This window comes from Cebidichthys violaceus, unplaced genomic scaffold (assembly GCF_023349555.1).
Source record: "Cebidichthys violaceus isolate CVI_PGR_0920_01 unplaced genomic scaffold, fCebVio1.0.p SCAF_5, whole genome shotgun sequence".
NCBI lineage: Eukaryota > Metazoa > Chordata > Actinopteri > Perciformes > Stichaeidae > Cebidichthys > Cebidichthys violaceus.
The window spans coordinates 18,030,951-18,048,392 of NW_027176705.1; the positions used below are offsets into that span (position 1 = coordinate 18,030,951).

At 47.6% G+C, this 17,442-nt stretch overlaps 1 protein-coding gene across 3 annotated transcripts in view; it reads left to right on the forward strand.

Annotated features, from left to right (window-relative positions):
• Positions 1 to 17,442, forward strand: part of kif13ba (kinesin family member 13Ba) — a 37,853-nt gene that overhangs the window by 15,000 nt on the left and 5,411 nt on the right. The window contains exons 5-38 of one of the 3 annotated variants that reach the window (XM_068730953.1): positions 217 to 277; positions 455 to 547; positions 1,464 to 1,644; positions 2,192 to 2,279; positions 2,618 to 2,752; positions 6,826 to 6,938; positions 7,347 to 7,458; positions 7,576 to 7,788; positions 7,864 to 7,974; positions 8,128 to 8,262; positions 8,749 to 8,879; positions 9,015 to 9,101; positions 9,438 to 9,628; positions 9,734 to 10,013; positions 10,140 to 10,302; positions 10,511 to 10,666; positions 10,770 to 10,919; positions 11,250 to 11,375; positions 11,493 to 11,666; positions 11,809 to 11,966; positions 12,057 to 12,189; positions 12,327 to 12,482; positions 12,636 to 12,735; positions 12,906 to 13,032; positions 13,147 to 13,202; positions 13,297 to 13,421; positions 13,525 to 13,800; positions 13,903 to 14,055; positions 14,267 to 14,344; positions 14,492 to 14,539; positions 14,683 to 14,839; positions 15,616 to 15,746; positions 15,930 to 15,986; positions 16,839 to 17,436. In XM_068730953.1, the coding sequence (XP_068587054.1) occupies positions 217 to 277; positions 455 to 547; positions 1,464 to 1,644; positions 2,192 to 2,279; positions 2,618 to 2,752; positions 6,826 to 6,938; positions 7,347 to 7,458; positions 7,576 to 7,788; positions 7,864 to 7,974; positions 8,128 to 8,262; positions 8,749 to 8,879; positions 9,015 to 9,101; positions 9,438 to 9,628; positions 9,734 to 10,013; positions 10,140 to 10,302; positions 10,511 to 10,666; positions 10,770 to 10,919; positions 11,250 to 11,375; positions 11,493 to 11,666; positions 11,809 to 11,966; positions 12,057 to 12,189; positions 12,327 to 12,482; positions 12,636 to 12,735; positions 12,906 to 13,032; positions 13,147 to 13,202; positions 13,297 to 13,421; positions 13,525 to 13,800; positions 13,903 to 14,055; positions 14,267 to 14,344; positions 14,492 to 14,539; positions 14,683 to 14,839; positions 15,616 to 15,746; positions 15,930 to 15,986; positions 16,839 to 17,436 (5,053 nt within the window). The remainder of the gene's footprint in view (positions 1 to 216; positions 278 to 454; positions 548 to 1,463; positions 1,645 to 2,191; positions 2,280 to 2,617; positions 2,753 to 6,825; positions 6,939 to 7,346; positions 7,459 to 7,575; positions 7,789 to 7,863; positions 7,975 to 8,127; positions 8,263 to 8,748; positions 8,880 to 9,014; positions 9,102 to 9,437; positions 9,629 to 9,733; positions 10,014 to 10,139; positions 10,303 to 10,510; positions 10,667 to 10,769; positions 10,920 to 11,249; positions 11,376 to 11,492; positions 11,667 to 11,808; positions 11,967 to 12,056; positions 12,190 to 12,326; positions 12,483 to 12,635; positions 12,736 to 12,905; positions 13,033 to 13,146; positions 13,203 to 13,296; positions 13,422 to 13,524; positions 13,801 to 13,902; positions 14,056 to 14,266; positions 14,345 to 14,491; positions 14,540 to 14,682; positions 14,840 to 15,615; positions 15,747 to 15,929; positions 15,987 to 16,838; positions 17,437 to 17,442) is intronic. The other 2 variants (XM_068730954.1, XM_068730955.1) reach the window with 2 other exon arrangements.

Genomic DNA, 17,442 nt, shown 5'->3' on the forward strand with positions numbered 1-17,442 from the left:
GTACATTATGTTACACAAAGTCATTTATATCCAACTAAGATGGATAATATCTACATCATAAATCCCAGTTGACTTCCATTTTTAGAAATAACTCATATTCATATACAACCTACAATTGAATGGAAACTCCAGTTTTATATATATGGATGATTTTCCAAAAAAAACTGTGTTAAGTCAGAGGTCGATTAGTGATGTTTGTGTCTGTTTCTCTTCCAGGTCTTTGCCTACGATTACTGTTTCTGGTCCATGGATGAGACGGATAAGGAGAGATTTGCTGGTTAGTTCACCGAATGATCCGGTTCACACAGTATTTCAAGTTTTAACATTTTCCCACTAAAACATATGGGTTCATAAAGTATCAATATTCTCAATGAAATAGAATAAACTTCCTTGTGTGTGTGTGTGTGTGTGTGTGTGTGTGTGTGTGTGTGTGTGTGTGTGTGTGTGTGTCCAGGTCAGGAGGTGGTCTTCCAGTGCCTTGGGGAAAGTCTCCTCCACAACGCCTTCCAGGGCTACAATGCCTGTATCTTTGCCTATGGACAAACTGGTAATTAACCGTGAGACGACTCGCTCGTCTGTTAACGATACGATGTGAATCTGTTTCATTACAGAGCCTGTTGAATACCTACAGGGCGCGCTGTGTGAACAATGTCTCTTTAGCCTCATTAGCGTAGCGCCCTAAGGCTTTTTGTACCGTGATTAAGAGAGGAGTGTCGGTGTGGATGTGTTGCAGCAGGAAGGTTGGACAGCCTCTGTTCTCTACGGTACCAAACAAATACCAAAGCACAGCGTCAGAGGCCCGATAGACCTACAACATGTTGCCAGAACCCAAACGCACGTAAGCGGTGTTGTGCCTCCGGCGCCGTGTTTTCATTCCATTGTCTGCGCGGTGGAACACTTTCTCGCTAACGTGACGCACTACAAACTGAAACGTCTACTTTTATGATGGCTATAATGTTCCAGGTTTTCGACGCTTAAGAGGTTTTAATTCAACTTTATGTTTTAGCATTGAGGTCAGAGTTGGTGGAGTGGCATCTTTTTTTTTTATTACATTATATATTTTAAATTTAGATCAATATAATCCAGTCGAGTGCTCAGTCATAAACATATAATTGAATTTACACGGTTTCAACGTTATTAACATTGTAACGGTATAATTCTCGCCAGAGCAGTTTTATTGATTTTTATTATAGTGCATACTTGCACCTAATGTAGTGTCCACTTGTAATATTTAATGACTCAGTGGAAATGGCTTGACTGCGTTTCCCGAATATTTGCATCAGCTGCCATTTTCCCATTTCCAATAGTGTGTGTGCGTGTGTGTGTGTGTGTGCGTGTGTGTGTGTGTGTGTGTGTGTGTGTGTGTGTGTGTGTGTCTGTGTCTCTCTCTCTCTCTCTCTCTCTCTCTCTCTCTCTCTCTCTCTCTCTCTCTCTCTCTCTCTCTCTCTCTCTCTCTTTCCCAGGTTCGGGGAAGTCGTACACCATGATGGGTTCGGGGGACCAGCCGGGTCTGATTCCGCGGCTGTGCAGCGCTTTGTTTGACAGAACCCAGAAGGAACAGCGGGAGGAGGAGTGCTTCACCGTTGAGGTGTCCTACATGGAGATCTACAACGAGAAGGTCCGAGATCTGCTCGACCCCAAAGGGTACGACTTCATCCTCGAACCCTTTTTATTAAAAGGAAGAATCGTTTTCTTTCTCTCTGTATGCTCTTCATAAGGTCTAAGGTATCGAAGGTCACTTTTACCTTTCGGTCATGGACTGGGGCATCCACCTTAAATATATAAGTTAGTTGGTAGAAGGAGAGAGAGGTGGATGAAAAGATCATTCCTCTGATGGAGTCCAGTTCCTCTCCAGCAGTAAATCAGCAGCACAAGCCTACGTCTGCTGCCCCAGACAGCATGACCTCTGACCTCCCCTCACTATGTGACCTTTAACCTCGGTGAAAGGGGCCAGAGAGGAGCAGACCATCTGACGGCCATATGGGCTTTTACCGTGGACCAGAGAATGATGAGGTTGAGAGGCCTGGAGCAAGTTTGAATCTGACCAAGTCCCTGTGAACTAGGGGGGAGTTGTAGTGGTGTCCAGAACCAGCTGAGCCGATATTGACTCTCCTGCTAATAGATCAGAGGAATAGAGGAGCGACCACGTTGTTTGTCTGTGTTTTTAAACCTGTTTTTATTTTCTGTCCAGGGGAAGACAAACTCTGAGGGTGAGGGAACATAAAGTGTTGGGTCCCTACGTGGACGGCCTGTCTCGACTCGCTGTGGCCTGCTACAAGGTAAAAACACATACATGCAGCCCGGCTGCCGCTCTGACCGGTGTCTCGGTGTCCAGCTTACTGGCATTCCTTCTGACTTTGATCTTTAAACTTTGAGGATGTGTAACAGCGTTGCTCACATGACGGCAGCAGTCTGCTTAGTGACTGGCCTACCAATCACACTGGAAAGAGTAGGAATAAAAATGTAAGAATCAATTAGGTCTGGCTTCCCAGACTCAAACTCTTCACCAATTAAAGCAGTCACTAAATCCACAATGAGGCATTGAATCTCACCAGATTGACTGTATAATATTCCCCACAGTTATTGTTTCATCTGTTGATTTCTGTTGCTCTGCCAGGACATCGAGTCTCTGATGTCCGAGGGGAATAAGTCTCGGACCGTCGCCGCCACCAACATGAATGAGGAGAGCAGTCGATCGCACGCCGTCTTCAACATCATCCTCACACACACGCTGAAGGACTTGCAGTCTGGGGTGAGATAGAACACACACACACACGGACCTCAGTGGCCACCGGCTTACTTTTTGAGCGCAGAAGTTGCAACGGTATCCTGAAGAAGTCGATCCTCTTTCAGCGTGTCCCATCCGCCCCCAGACTCATGTACTACAAGGTTTTCCTAGTTTGCACATCATCACACATTCTCTCCCTCCTTCTGTTGCCCCAGAATCCATCTGCTGCGTCTTCAACGTGGTTGTGTCTTTCTGTGATTTACAGTATCTGTCGACGTACACTTGACTGGTTAAACAGTGTCTGGCGTCTTATCAATCACCCCCCGCCGCTAACGGGGGAGAAGGTAGTTACAACACGGGATGATGTCAGCTCAGCTGTCTGGGAAAAGAGCTTAGTGACTAATTCTCCATCCTCACTGACCCACCTGGGCTCTCCTGCTCCTTGCTCTTATTTCCAGATAAACGTCTCCACCAGCGAATCCTGTTAATAATTCAGAGGCATGACTTTGAGTTTGTCAGCTGATACGGCCTGCTCTGTTTTCACGGCACTCCCAGAGTCGCTCACTGAGTTGGTCAGTCAGCAGCTTCATTGAGCGACCTGCTCATACGTAGCCTGTGTAGACAGTGAATCACATCCGGTGTCTGGATGAGTCAGTTCTTTATTGTTTTTATTGCTCTATTTTATTTTTTCTACATTCAAAAATAAAATGGACTGAAATGTTCACGTTAGTTTGCGTTGACTCCACTTTGTCCGTTACAACCGCACCAGAGCAGCTGATCCGATAATTCATTCTGTTTGTTATTCACACAGCGCCGGTTGGTTAGTATTTAGTACGGTGTCTGTTTTTACGTTCCACTTGTTGTTGCTTCGTGTTGCTCAGGGTTACGACAGATGTTGGACCTGTGTTCAAAGTGTGGAAGGAGACACAGAAAACCAGTGCTGAGAACAGCAACACCTTCAGTGCTTTATACCGAAACGGTTGATCCTCAGACAACGTTTCATGAGAAACAGTCGCTACAGTATCAGTGTTTGCTAAATACATGAGTGTGAATGAAAACAGATATCTTAATTTAGTTGTTTAACCATTTCTTCATTTATAAATATGGAAGGCAAGGATACACATTTATGAAGTTATTTAGAGCAACAATTAGTCCATCGTCAGAAAAATAAATGGATTTAAAAAAAAAAACAACTGTTTTTATATGATACAGAATTAAATATTTTTGTATTGTTGGTCAGACAAAACAACTAATTGACAAACTTGTGATATGCATCTTTCACTATTTTCTGACTTATTATGGGCTAAAAGACGAATGAAATAATTACCAGATGAATCAGTAATGAACATAATCATTGCTGCTTGAAGCTGTTGTCCATTTGACTCTAATAACTGGAGGTAGTGATCAGTTGAGCTCTAACTACATGCAGACCATCTTGTGTGTTAATGATCCTAGCGTCGGAGCTCATCTGTGCCCCCTAATGTGTAGTGTAAAGAAAAGAAAAAAGGAGCTCCCTGTGACGTGTGGCGTGATCCTGGGATGAGTCATTCTGTCGCTCATCACAGGGTTTCCTTTCAGTAGCGTGTCCTGCTCAGACTTGTCAACCAAAGACTCAAAGTTCAGTCAGTCTGAACTTCGGCCCCGTCTGCTGCCCCCGCTCAGTTGTTTGCTGTGTGTCGTTCTGTGCTTTGCTGAATCCTGTCAAGCTTTGGTGACATAGCTGAGTGTTGAAAACCGTTTTTTTTTTAGTTTTTTCCATTTTTTTCCCCATGACGTCACCAACTATATTATTAGCGCGTGTTGATGCCCCGACACTTGTCCTGTGCCGGTACCTTAAAGCTGCTGAGCCGGGTGTCGTCTCCCATGGTTACACGAGTCCCTTGTTAAGAAAGGAGCCTCGGTGGCTGATGTTTCCTCCTTTTTCTCCGTTTCACCAGCCAGCTAGACATTATGAATTGAATAGGACAACGAGTGTCTGCATGCTGTACGCAATTAATGAAACTGTAGAGACATGCACATTAACAAGAAAGTGCTTTACTGGTAATTATTTCAAAGTCTGGCACCACCAGTTAGCAGAACATGGCACCGTTTGTTAGAATCTAGTCATTGCTCATTGCAATAAGGAGCTGCGGTTGTTGAGTAGCTTCCTACTGTACATAGTGGTGTTCACGTTCACCAGCTTCACCTCCCCTCTATCTGGCTCTCCAATAGGTATTGACAGTCACCGGCTCTATTTTTAGAAGTTACAAAAAAAAAAAGTTCTATATTTGGATTTTGTTTGCTCAGTGTCCCAGATAGAAATCTCTTGTTTGTTTAATAGTTTGTTTTACTCTGGGGGGTTTGAAGAAGTGCTGGTCTCAGGCTGATCTGTATCAGTGCAGAGGAAGTTGATCTTTATCAGTTAGACTCATGACCGGGTCTTTTCAGGATTCAGGTTTTGGATTTGCCTGAGATGTGATGTGAGCCGTGTACGATCAAACTTCCTCTTTTGTTTTCACAATACAATGGAAACTCCAAAACTAAAACACACACACACACACACACACACACACACACACAACCCTCCGTTCCACCACACAGAGCTCCACCTGAAACATGTTAGAGTTCATGTGATGATGTTCTCGTATGAAATGACGTTTGTGTGTCTTACAGTCTCTTGTCCAGGACACATGACTCATTTTAGTCAGCAGTTATTGTTTCTTCTCAGCTTTCACTTCTTTAGCACCACAATGATTCTTATTGTGATCGTTAGGGAAGAGGGCGATGAGGCGAATCTTCTTAAAGACATGTGTTTTCACTCAGTTTAATTTTGACATTTTTGCAAAGGTCACACCACTGAAGAAGATCGTAGAAGCAGTGTGGAATCCAGATGGATTAACTGGAGGCATGAGTGTGTAGGAGTAAACCTGTTTCCTCAACAAGTAGGGAAATATCACAGGATCTGGGCATCGTCAGACACGTTTTGTCTGACGTTAATGGGAAAGCTCTTTCCATTTGGAGTCTTATTTTAAAGACGCCTAGTGGATAAAGCCTTAACACCAGACACGTTTCTCCAACGGTTCTCGGTCGACATACACACACACACACACACACTGGCTATGCGAAGGCTTGTACTTGACAGAAGCACTGCGGCTCAACCCTCCCACCTACCACAGAGGGACGACTGCTCTGCTGTGCAGCAGTCAGGTGAAGATCAGGTGTTAACATTCGGCCCTCGTCAGCTACTGATCTGTCCCAGTATAGATGGCAACGTGATATCCGCACCTTCAGCGACCCGTGAGAGGAAACCAAAAGGAAGCCGTCAACAAGAGACTGAAAGATGAGAAACCAAAGTCCTGCAGAGCACTTGGTTGGCGGAATCTCAAGAATCTGAGAAAGCATAGAGGTCTGAACAAGGGCTGACGAAAGCATCCAGCCAAGCCAGAGCAAAATTGTCGAGGGGAGCGTTTCTGATAATACCAAACACCTTGTTTATTCCTGGGTTGTCTGTTGCTATCATGCTGGCAAATCAAGAGAAATGCTCAGTTGAAAGCTGCTGAACAACCCAGCAGGGGTCGCCTTGATGCAGCGTCTCCTTGGTGATTAACGAGCCATCCTGTCAGACCTCATGCGGATGCACGACACCGCTTTCCTTAATGTCCTAGACCGCAGCGCCAAGTCATTTGTGCGTCCTAGACAACAACATCAGCTGTTTTTTTTTTGATTTAGCAAGGGACAGTAATGAGAATCAACCCATGTCATGCTTCAAGGCCACTGTCCTTTATTTAACTCCACGTCCATCCAGCTCACTGACAAGACAAAAAGAAAATTCTCTCACAGCGGGTAATTCATTGAGGAAAATATTCCCTAATGTTCAATACTGCCAGTGGTGGCAAGTTTTAATGTGGTCTGGGCAGAATTGTCCAGCGAGGCAAATTCAAAAGTTGTCTCGTGTGGACAAAAATCGAACAATCATCCGCAAAACTACTTTTTTTCCTAATGGAAAGTAGGGGTGGGGCATTCGTGTTAAAACAAAGAAATGTGCAAGTTGTCAGTTTAACAGCTGAATATACTGTGTCGAGAATGAGACAGTAATCGGTCTCCGTCTTTCTCTGCAGACGAGCGGGGAGAAGGTGAGTCGGCTGAGTCTGGTAGACTTGGCTGGAAGCGAGCGAGCAGCAAAGACTGGAGCGGCAGGGGAACGGCTGAAGGAGGGAAGCAACATCAACAAGTACGCCAAAGCAGTTCAACACGGACACACAAACCCATGATTGGGGCTTTTTTCCCTGTTTATGAGAGTCTTTACCCCAGAAATTGTCTGACAGATGTTTTGGCCCTGGCAGAATTGACATTTCTTTCTTTTTATTGGTAATTTGCATTTGTAGCTGTAAATGTGAAAGAAAGCATATAAACGGTTTTTGGTTTTCTTTATTTTTTGTGAAGTTATTTGCCCCACTACAGCAACTTTACTTTCATCTAAATCATAGTATAATACGAAGTGAATGTGTCTGGAAAACCCCTAAAAACAAGCTTGATTTTTGGTAATCCCAACACACGGGGGCATAGTGATATCAAGCATTGAACAGATGCATGAAATGACATGAGAAGAACTTAACCCGAGTGTTCGTGTGTTTGTCAGGTCTCTCACCACACTGGGCCTTGTGATCTCGGCGCTAGCTGAACAGGGAACAGCCAAGAACAAGAACAAGTTTGTTCCTTACAGAGACTCTGTTCTGACATGGCTGCTGAAGGTACGCACACGATTAACATGTCCACCATGGACTGGAAACATTTCCCCCTTGTTCGACTGTCCACTGCATGTTCTTTTATTGTTGTATAATTTCTCTTTGTGTCTCTTCCTCCTCCAGGACTGTCTGGGCGGCAACAGTCGCACGGCGATGGTTGCTACCGTGAGTCCAGCAGCCGACAACTACGAGGAGACGCTGTCGACGCTGCGCTACGCGGACCGAGCGAAGAGCATCGTCAACCACGCGGTGGTCAACGAGGACCCCAATGCTCGCATCATCAGGGAACTCCGAGAGGAAGTGGAGAAACTGCGAGTGCAACTGACTCAGGCTGAGGTGAGAGATCTTAGAAATCGGCATGTAGAAATCTCTGCTTTCCCACACTCTCATCTGCTGTATTCTTCTCTCCAGTCTTTGAAGGCTCCCGAGCTGAAAGACCGTCTGGAAGAGTCCGAAAAGTTGATTCAAGAGATGACCATCACGTGGGAGGAGAAGCTTCGCAAAACGGAGGAGGTTGCACAGGTGAGACGCACTAGAGTTGTGAATATACGGTTATTAAACCAAACATGTTGAGCTACAATACATAATCGCTTCATTTGGTAAAACTCCTCCACAGCAACGATTTTAGATATTGTATCATACACTTTGTGAATGGGATCTCTGTGTGTTTTGCAGGAGCGCCAGAAGCAGTTGGAGAGTCTGGGTATTTCTCTCCAGTCTTCAGGGATTAAAGTTGGAGATGATAAGAGTTTCCTCGTCAACCTTAACGCCGACCCTGCCCTCAACGAGCTGCTGGTGTACTATCTGAAGGTACACACCGAATACCAATCAATGTCACTATAATTGAGTTCACGTTCTGTGTTTGACACAATCTCCCTTCCATCTTCAGCGTTTTAAACATTACATCTCGACTCGACTTTACACATGCAAGCTATTTGGGTTAGAGAAACTGAAGTGTCATTTCCATAACGAACTGGCTTCGCAGGATTCAGTTGTCATCTGACTAAAAGTGGGTGCTTGTTGAAAACAGTGTTATTTGTGTTGAGAGGCCTCAAGACAGGAATTCATTTAATGAAAGCATCAAACGGCTTTCAAGAAAACAAAATCAAGCTAGTGTTAAATGGGCAAGATCAGAGCAGATAAAGATACAATCTGTGATTGCATTTCTAAAAACAAGTTCATGCCCATCAGGACGTTTCGTGGCTTTAATCCAGTAGACGTGACTCTGTCAAGGTAATTATGTTATCCAACTCTCTGCTGAGAACGTTTAGTCATATCTGGAATGTTGTTTCTCAGGAGCACACAAAGGTGGGCTCGGCGGACTCTCAGGACATTCAGCTGTGCGGCATGGGCATCCAGGCAGAGCACTGTGTCATCGACATAACGGCGGATTCTGCGGTCATCCTCAGCCCCTACCGCAATGCTCGGTAAGGAGCGCCGATATCTCAGACCCCGAAGTCTGAGTGTGTATGGGGGGGGTGGGGGGAGCACCTAGAGCCAAGGTTTGAGACATCTGTCTTCAACAGTAAATCCTGATGTCATTGCTGTCTGTGTTGTTATAGGACATGTGTTAATGGTTCTCCAGTGAGCAGTGCTCTGCAGCTTCACCACGGAGACCGAATCTTCTGGGGAAACAACCACTTCTTCAGGTAAATCATCAAATATTACTCAATATTTGGTTGGTTGATTTTTGTTTTCCCAGCCTGCATACACAAGAATGATTATGTAAATCCAAGTTGACATAAGTTGTACCTCCTTTTAAATATACGTATCACTTTCTTCAATATAAATATTCACTCAATTTATTTGAGTTATTTAAACACGCACAGTTCTTTAATGTATCTCACATTTTTATTATATCCTATCAATGTTTTCTGCTCCAGCATGAGGATTGAAGATATTGTGCCATCTAAAGATACACAACATCTCGCTGAGTTGATTATTATTAAAGATTATGGTCAATTAACTGGACGTCCCACCTGCAGGATCAACCTGCCTAAACGGCGCTCTCGTGGAGCTGAGGACGAGGAGGGGGAGGGCGGCGTGATGAAGAACAGCGGCAGTAGTGAGCAGCTGGATGCGGATGGGGACACAGCCAGCGAAGTGTCCAGTGAAGTCAGCTTCTCCTACGAGTTCGCCCAGACAGAGGTCATGATGAAGGCCCTGGGCAATAATGGTAAGGAGGCGTTAAGGAAATCCAATATCTATATTCTGCATTGACGGAGCTTCAGTTGCTTTAGTCTCCAGTGTTTTCTGACTCCTCTACGTTTCGCTCAATCAGACCCCATGCAAGCAGTCCTGCAATCTCTGGAGAGGCAGCACGAGGAGGAGAAGCGCTCTGCTCTGGAGCGGCAGAGACAAATGTACGAGCAGGAGCTCCAGCAGCTCCGCAAGAAGCTGAACCCGGACCGCCTGTCGGCCGGCCCCTCTGGAGGGCCGGCGTCTGGCCAGCAAGGTCCAGGACAGCAGTCTCACTACCGCAGCCTGGAGAGGCTCAGCATGGGAGGGATGAGTCATTCAACCAGCGCTCAGAGCAGACTGAGACAGTGGAATGAGGACAGGTTAGAGTGCACACGCTGAATGAATTTCAATCTTTTTTTTCTCTTCATTTTGATATAAATGCAAACTAAACACCACCTCTTTCTATTCCCTCCCCCTCGCCTCTGTCCCCCCCGCTCCTCCTCCAGGGAGGCGGTGTTGGTCAGGAGTCTGCGGCGGTTGAGGGAGCAGATAGTGAGAGCAAACCTCCTGGTGCAAGAAGCCTGTTTCATCTCTGAGGAGCTGGAGCGACACACAGAGTACAGAGTCACTCTGCAAATCCCATCAGACAACCTCAACGCAAACCGCAAGGTCTCACACACACACACACACACACACACACACACACACACACACACACAAGCATGAGACACTGACACATGCACAGATCTCCCTGTTCTCTGTTTTTAGCACAGACAATTCTCAAAATATATGTGTGTGTGTGTGTGTGTGTGTGTGTGTGTGTGTGTGTGTGTGTGTGTGTGTGTGTGTGTGTGTGTGTGTGTGTGTGTGTGTGTAGAGGGACGCTGTGCTCAGCGAACCAGCGATTCAGGTCCGACGTCGGTGTCGAGGGAAGCAGATCTGGAGTCTGGAGAAGATGGAGAACCGTCTGGTTGACATGAGAGAGCTCTACCAAGAGTGGCAGGACTACCACCTCCATCACCAAGACAACCCCGTGAGTTAACTTGACAAAGTTCAGATGAAGATACGCTAGAACTCTCATATCAGCAAAACAAAGTTGTATTGTATTCCACATTCTCCTTCTTCCCTTTGTTCAGGTGATGCGCTCGTATTTTCGTCGAGCAGACCCGTTCTTCGACGAGCAGGAAAACCACAGTCTGATCGGCGTTGCGAATGTCTTCCTTTCCTGTCTCTTCTATGATGTCAAGCTGCAGTACGCTGTTCCCATCATCAACCAGAAGGGAGAGGTACAGTAGTCCCAGACCGGTTGGTTATCAATTTGATTCCTCTGTCTCTTTGTCATAAGAAAGGGAATCAGTAAGGAATCAGAGCTTGGGAGATGGAGTCTCCAGACTTGGTGTATTATGAATTCCTTTAATGTAGTTTCTGTTGTGGTTTCTAATTTCCAGCAGCTACTTTTGTTGAGATGTTTCTAGTGATCTCTGTGACACCATTCCAGAGTGACTTTCATTGAGTCGCTTTGGAGTAGAACAACTTTTATTAACACTCATTTTCTAGCTATGGATGGGGGGTAAAAGTGTTTTCTCATGTGTTCCCGGCTCCTCTCCTGTGGTCAGGTGGCAGGGCGTCTCCATGTGGAGGTGGTGAGGGTTGGAGGGGGATTAGAGGACAACATGGCTGGAGGAGACGAACCCGACAACAATCAAGACACTGAAGTGCAGGATCGCAAACTGGTCTGCATGGTAAGACGGAGGGATCATCAGAGATCAAGTACACTATCTCTGGGAGGACCTGCACAGTCCTGCAATCAATTCTGGAGTTTGTTCTGAAATGACCTTTGACCCGTGTTCCCTCTACAGATTAAGATCCTGCAGGCCACTGGTCTTCCCCAGTACCTGTCCAACTTTGTCTTCTGTCAGTATTCCTTCTGGGACCAGCCTGAGCCCATCATCGTGGCTCCTGAAGTGGACCCAGCGTCCTCGTCGCCCAGCACCAAGGACCCACACTGCATGGTGGTGTTTGACAGCTGCAAGGTGAAGCCTGGGAGGGAGGAGACGGGCGACTATAATCGTTGTTGTGTTAAACTGACACACAGGGAGCTGGAAAGCTGATATTTATGTAAAAGGTGGTGTGTGGGGACATGTTGTTGGTGTAAAACTTTCTTTGGTCCTGCAGGAGGTGGCAGTGTCAGTGACCGAGGATTTCATCGAATACCTGACTGAAGGGGCAGTTGTCATCGAGGTATTTGGACACAGACAGGCGGATGCAGGAAGGAACCCCGCCCTGTGGGACCTCAGCATCATCCAGGCCAAGACGCGCACACTACGAGACCGGTAGACGGTCATCTTTGACTTTTTACGTTTCCCTTTGCTTTCCAGTGAATGATGAAAAACCAATGCGCTGGTGTTGTGTGTTTTTTGAAGGTGGAGTGAGGTAACGCGTCGCCTTGAGCTGTGGATTCAAATCCTGGAGATAAACGAGAACGGAGACTTTGTCCCAGTGGAAGTGGTTCCTGCTAGGGATGTGCAGACCGGGGGAATCTTCCAGCTTCGGCAGGTAGGGGAAGAGCCCTGACGCAACCACAGTCGACTTGATCATAGCAGGTGGAACTAGAAAACTTCAACCGAAAAGCCAGCTTCTAAATATTTTCTGACCGTCTGTGTCTCGCTCCTCCTCCTCCTCCTCATCTCCAGGGTCAGTCCAGGCGAATCCAGGTGGACGTGCGTTCGGTTCAGGACTCTGGCACCATGCCTCTGATCGCAGAAATACTGCTCGCAGTGTCAGTGGGTTGTGTGGAGACCCAAAACACAGCAGCAGACCAGGAAGGAGACGAGATGGACAGCTATCAGGTAGATCAGACGAACACAGCTCTGTCCACAGCTCTGTCCACAGCTCTCTCCACAGCTCTGTCCACAGCTCGTTTGCCTCCTTCAATAAGTCTTACTTTGACTTAAAAGTGAACTGAAGCCCGAAATGATTAACTCACTGGTTTGTTGTTGCAGGAAAGAGACCTGGAACGTTTGCGGCGGCAGTGGTTAGCTGCTCTCACCAAGAGGCAGGAATACCTCGACCAACACCTGCAGAGCCTGGTCAGCAAAGCAGGTAACACATATACACACACACACACACACACACACACACACACACACACACACACACACAAATATTCATAAAAACAAGCTCACACATTCCAAAATCTGCCCTCTCTTCGGGTTGTTTGGTGTCTTTCAGTGTAGGATGTGTTAAACGTGTGAGCGTTGTTGTGTCCACAGAAAAGACGGAGGATGACATGGAGAGGGAGGCCCAGCTGCTGGAGTGGCGCTTGACTCTGACGGAGGAGAGAAACGCTGTCATGGTGCCCTCTGCTGGCAGCGGCATTCCTGGAGCGCCTGCTGAATGGTATGACACACTGACTAGATTTATGTGATGTTTCTTTGTGAAGGCCTCTCTCAGCTTTAAGGGACAGAATGGTGTATATGTTGATCCCGGTGTGTATCACATGTTTGTTCACAGGGTTCCTCTGCCGGGCATGGAGACTCATACTCCTGTCCTCTTCCTGAACCTTAAACGTATGTCGCTTCTTTGCCAAATAAAATATGCCCGCTCTGGTGTTTTTCTACTCGCCGGCTGATTTGCGATGGTTTCTGCTGTTTTGTTCCCCAGCTGATGACCTCAGCTCTCAGGAGCAGTTCGAGGTTCCCGAGGCCGGAGGTTGGGACGCCACCCTGAGTGGAGAGGACGAGGACGACTTCTTTGACCTGCAGATCGTCAAACACTACGACGGAGAGGTGAGGATGAAGGACACCACCCCACCCCACCCCACCCCCCCCTCGAGGACGTCCACTTTTGGAAACCGTGTCATTAACCAAGTGTGTTTGTCGACCCCTGCAGGTCAAAGCAGAGGCATCGTGGGACTCCACAGTCCATGAGTGTCCCCAGCTCAGTCGCGGGGGGGCGTGGCCGGAGCACCGGGTATACCTGACGGTTCGAGCGGTGGTGCAGCTCAGCCACCCCGCCGACATGCAGCTGGTCCTGAGGAAGAGGATCTGCGTCAACGTTAACCCGGGACGCCAGGGCTTTGCACACAACTTTCTCAGAAGGATGTCCACCCGCAGCACCATACCTGGCTGCGGGGTCACCTTCGAGGTGGTCTCCAACATCCCCGGGGTAAGGCCAGGGGAAGACATACCGGGCGTGTTTCGCCTAAGAAACTTTCAGAAGGGTGGATCACTTATCTCAAAATCGTGTACGATGATTTTGTCCCATCAGGACGCCCCTGGTTCAGAGGACAGGGAGATGCTGGCCAACCTCGCCGCCAGCGCACACAACAGCCAGTCGGCTGATAACGAGGCCGCAATCGAGAAATACCTCCGCAGCGTCCTCAGTCTGGAGAACATCCTGACTCTGGATAGACTCAGACAGGTAGGGGAAGAAACCGGTAGAGAGACAGACGATCTCAAGTCTATTGATCGATAGGCAGACGTGCCGTGTTTTAACACACAGCAGCCTATGATTATTACATTTTTTCAAAGTTGTGATTTCTTTTTACGCTTTGTACTTTTTCAATTGAGTACTTCCTAATACGACAACGTGTGTGTGTGTGTGTGTGTGTGTGTGTGTGTGTGTGTGTTAGGAGGTGGCAGTGAAGGAGCAACTGACGAGCAGAGGGAAGAGCAACAGACGGAGCATCAGTTCTCCTTCTGTCCACAGGGTAAAGCACATATACAGTGCCACTATAATGCCTGACAAGATGATGCAAAATAGTACAATGTAAACTGATTTCACTTGATGTCTCTCTCTCTCTGTCTGTCTGTCTGTCTGTCTCTCTCTCTCTCTGTGTCTGTCCATCCATCCTCAGCTGTCTGGAAGTAGACAAGACCTGTCCACAACCTGCCTGGAAGACAAGGTAACGCACTATTAGCTTCTTGCCTCTACATGTTGACTCTTCTCAACAACAGCTGGTTAGAGTGACGAGTTTGAATATTATGTGACTGAATAACACGTTTCCAAACCCATGTCCTGTCGTCTCTCTGCCTGTCTGTCTCTCAGGGCCGATGGGAGAGTCAGCAGGATATCTTCATGCCCTCTCAGTTTTACCGCACCCTCCCCCGGCCCGCCTCGTCCCCTTCCGCCTACTCCACCTCCCCGTCTTCATCTCCGACTCCCTTCGGCATTTCGCCCCCGCAGAGCCAGGAGCCGGAGCAAGGTAGACCTCCTCCCTTTACTCCCTCTACTCCCTCTACTCTCTTCTCTGCCATACGTCCCTTGTCACTGTTCCTCTCCTACCAGTTCCTTCATCCCTCTTCTCTCCTAAACGGGTTCATCCATTTCTACTACACGCTGATCTCAATAAGACTCAGATCTCCATCATGAGACTCCACTCCTTGTGTTTGATGCCGGCAAAAAATATGACTGTGTCATTGTTTCCGTGACTAAATGCTGGCTCTCAATGCTCTGTTCCCTTTCTTCCGTGTAAGATGATGCGTCTCTTCCTACCTGCTCCTTCTGGTGTCGCTCACATCCATTTCTGTAGCCGTCTTCGTCTTAACGCAGTGCTGCTTCTTCTCCTTCGTCCTTCTCCTCTCTCCTCATGGTCATTACCAAAGCTTTTCATTGTAATCAGTCTGAATATATTCTGTCTCATAGTGATTTCTTGTGCATGTCAGAATTCATGTTATTGGGACTTTAGATTAATTCCGTTCACGAAATGAACAGAATTAATATTTTTCAGTAGTAGGTTGTTTTTTTTAATCACATTGTAATTGCCAAATCAACCGTCAGTGTGTCTTATTGCCGGCTGATGTCTTCTTCTGTCAGTCTATCACTGTGTTGGTGTTTTTTTTGCCATTTCTTGGACCCGCTTTCAACTTTCTTGTCTTACTCTTTCACACCTCCTCTACTTCCCACACCTGCTCCTCTTTCCTCGCTCCTTTCCTCCTCCTCCTCCTCTCTCACCTCACCCCCCCCCCCCCCCTCCCCCAGGTCGTTCAGGACTTGCTGCCTCTTATCTTTCAGTTAAGGCGCTGGTCCCTCAGATGCCCAAACTGCTCAAGTCTCTGTTTCCAGCGCGGGACGAGAAGAAGGAGCTGAGACCGTCGCCACACAGCCAGCAGGTCAGCAGAGCTCCGTTCTTTGTTTAACTGTGTGGGACCCAGTTAGCCTCGCTGACGGAATCGAGATTACAAAGTTTAAGCATATAATTAGCAGCAAATTATGCTCGACTGGTTAAACAATGTGAGTGTACAGGAATGCAGATGTGTCGCCAAGTCATGACCGTGTTTGTTGTTACTCGGCAGCACGTCCCTCGCATCATGACATCAGGAGGGGACGACACCCGAGTCAAAGCCGACACGGTGAGATTCCCCCGTTTGATCCCCCGTCGCTCAGATTGTGATTCATATCACGATTTGGATTTGATCAATATGGGGATTGTTTTTGTGCCAAAACGTTCCAAAAATCGTTGGCTTTTTTTGTGTATTCGTAATTGGATCAAATTATCGGTCTGTGGATAAGCGCTGCAGCTTTCATCAATCTAATACGCAGTCATATCGAAGCTGCACAACACTTTACGCAATTGCAATCTGGAACCCCTCTGGACACTAAATTGTCTACTGCCACACTGCGTTTAAGGGTCGCTGCAGCTATTTATTACTGCTCCTCCCCGCCATCAATTCTGGCGTGACTGACAGAGGCGGTGAATCAGCAGAGGCTGAGACAACCCTGTATGTTAGTCCACAGTATGGGCCAAGCTCCAGATGCACCAGATCATACACCTCCAATAATGCAGGCAACAGTATCTTTGTGTTAGACGCTCTCCGCCTGGGAAATGCTCCCGTCTTATGAACGCCACGCCCCCAGTTTGTCGGCGTACCTTTTGACTAACTGTGCTGCTTCCTTATTGGTTCCTGATCTGGTGCTGTTTGCAGTAACGTAATCATATGTGTGGTTTTGTTCCAAAGACCTTTTCATGTATTTGCTCATTAGCCCAAAGGGCGACTGTGTTATTTACAGTGTGGCTGCAAATGTCAATGTTTTCATGCTACATAGCAGACCCTAGATTTAAGAGCACCTGATTGGTCCAAAGGGTGACTGTGACATTTTTTGGGGGGGAAGTTGATGATTATTGTTGATTTTTGTTCTGATGTTTTGCCTCGCACGCTCTCGTCTGTCCCCCTGTTCCCGTGGCTACCGTTGGTTTCCTGTAGACTGCAGTTCTACGGCCCCCGGCCAGAGACAGACGGGCCGAGTTCCCAGACGTCCCTCCTCTTCCCGTGCATGACCCGCATGACATCACCCCCCTCAGCCCCCTCAGCCAGTCATCGAGCGGCTACTTCTCCGGTAGTGTTTCTACGGTTACCCTGTGTGACGTCCTCCAACCCTCGTCCTCGTCTTCCTCCCTCCTGGCTGCCGAGACCGCGTTACCCACAACCCCCCGGCAGCAGGGTGCTGACAGGAACGATGTTGTAACCTCTCCTTCTCAGTGTGGCACCAAGGCGGCCGCCGTCGCTCCGCCCGCCTCCCACAGCTCAGCCAATCACAACAACGTCACTGCAGAAAACTCCTTCTCTGAACACAAGCTGGTCGACTCAGGAGGAGGAGGAGGAGAAGGAGGAGGCGGCTTTGAGAGGCTGGAGATCTTTATGGACGATGACGAGCGCAGCCATGATGACGTACTGCCTGATTGGCTGACAGAAGGGGCGTATGTTACAGTAGGAAGCAATAAGGCCGGGACCGTGCGTTACGTGGGAGTGACGCAGTTCGCCGAAGGCGTGTGGGTGGGGGTGGAGCTGGACACCCCTGTAGGTAAGT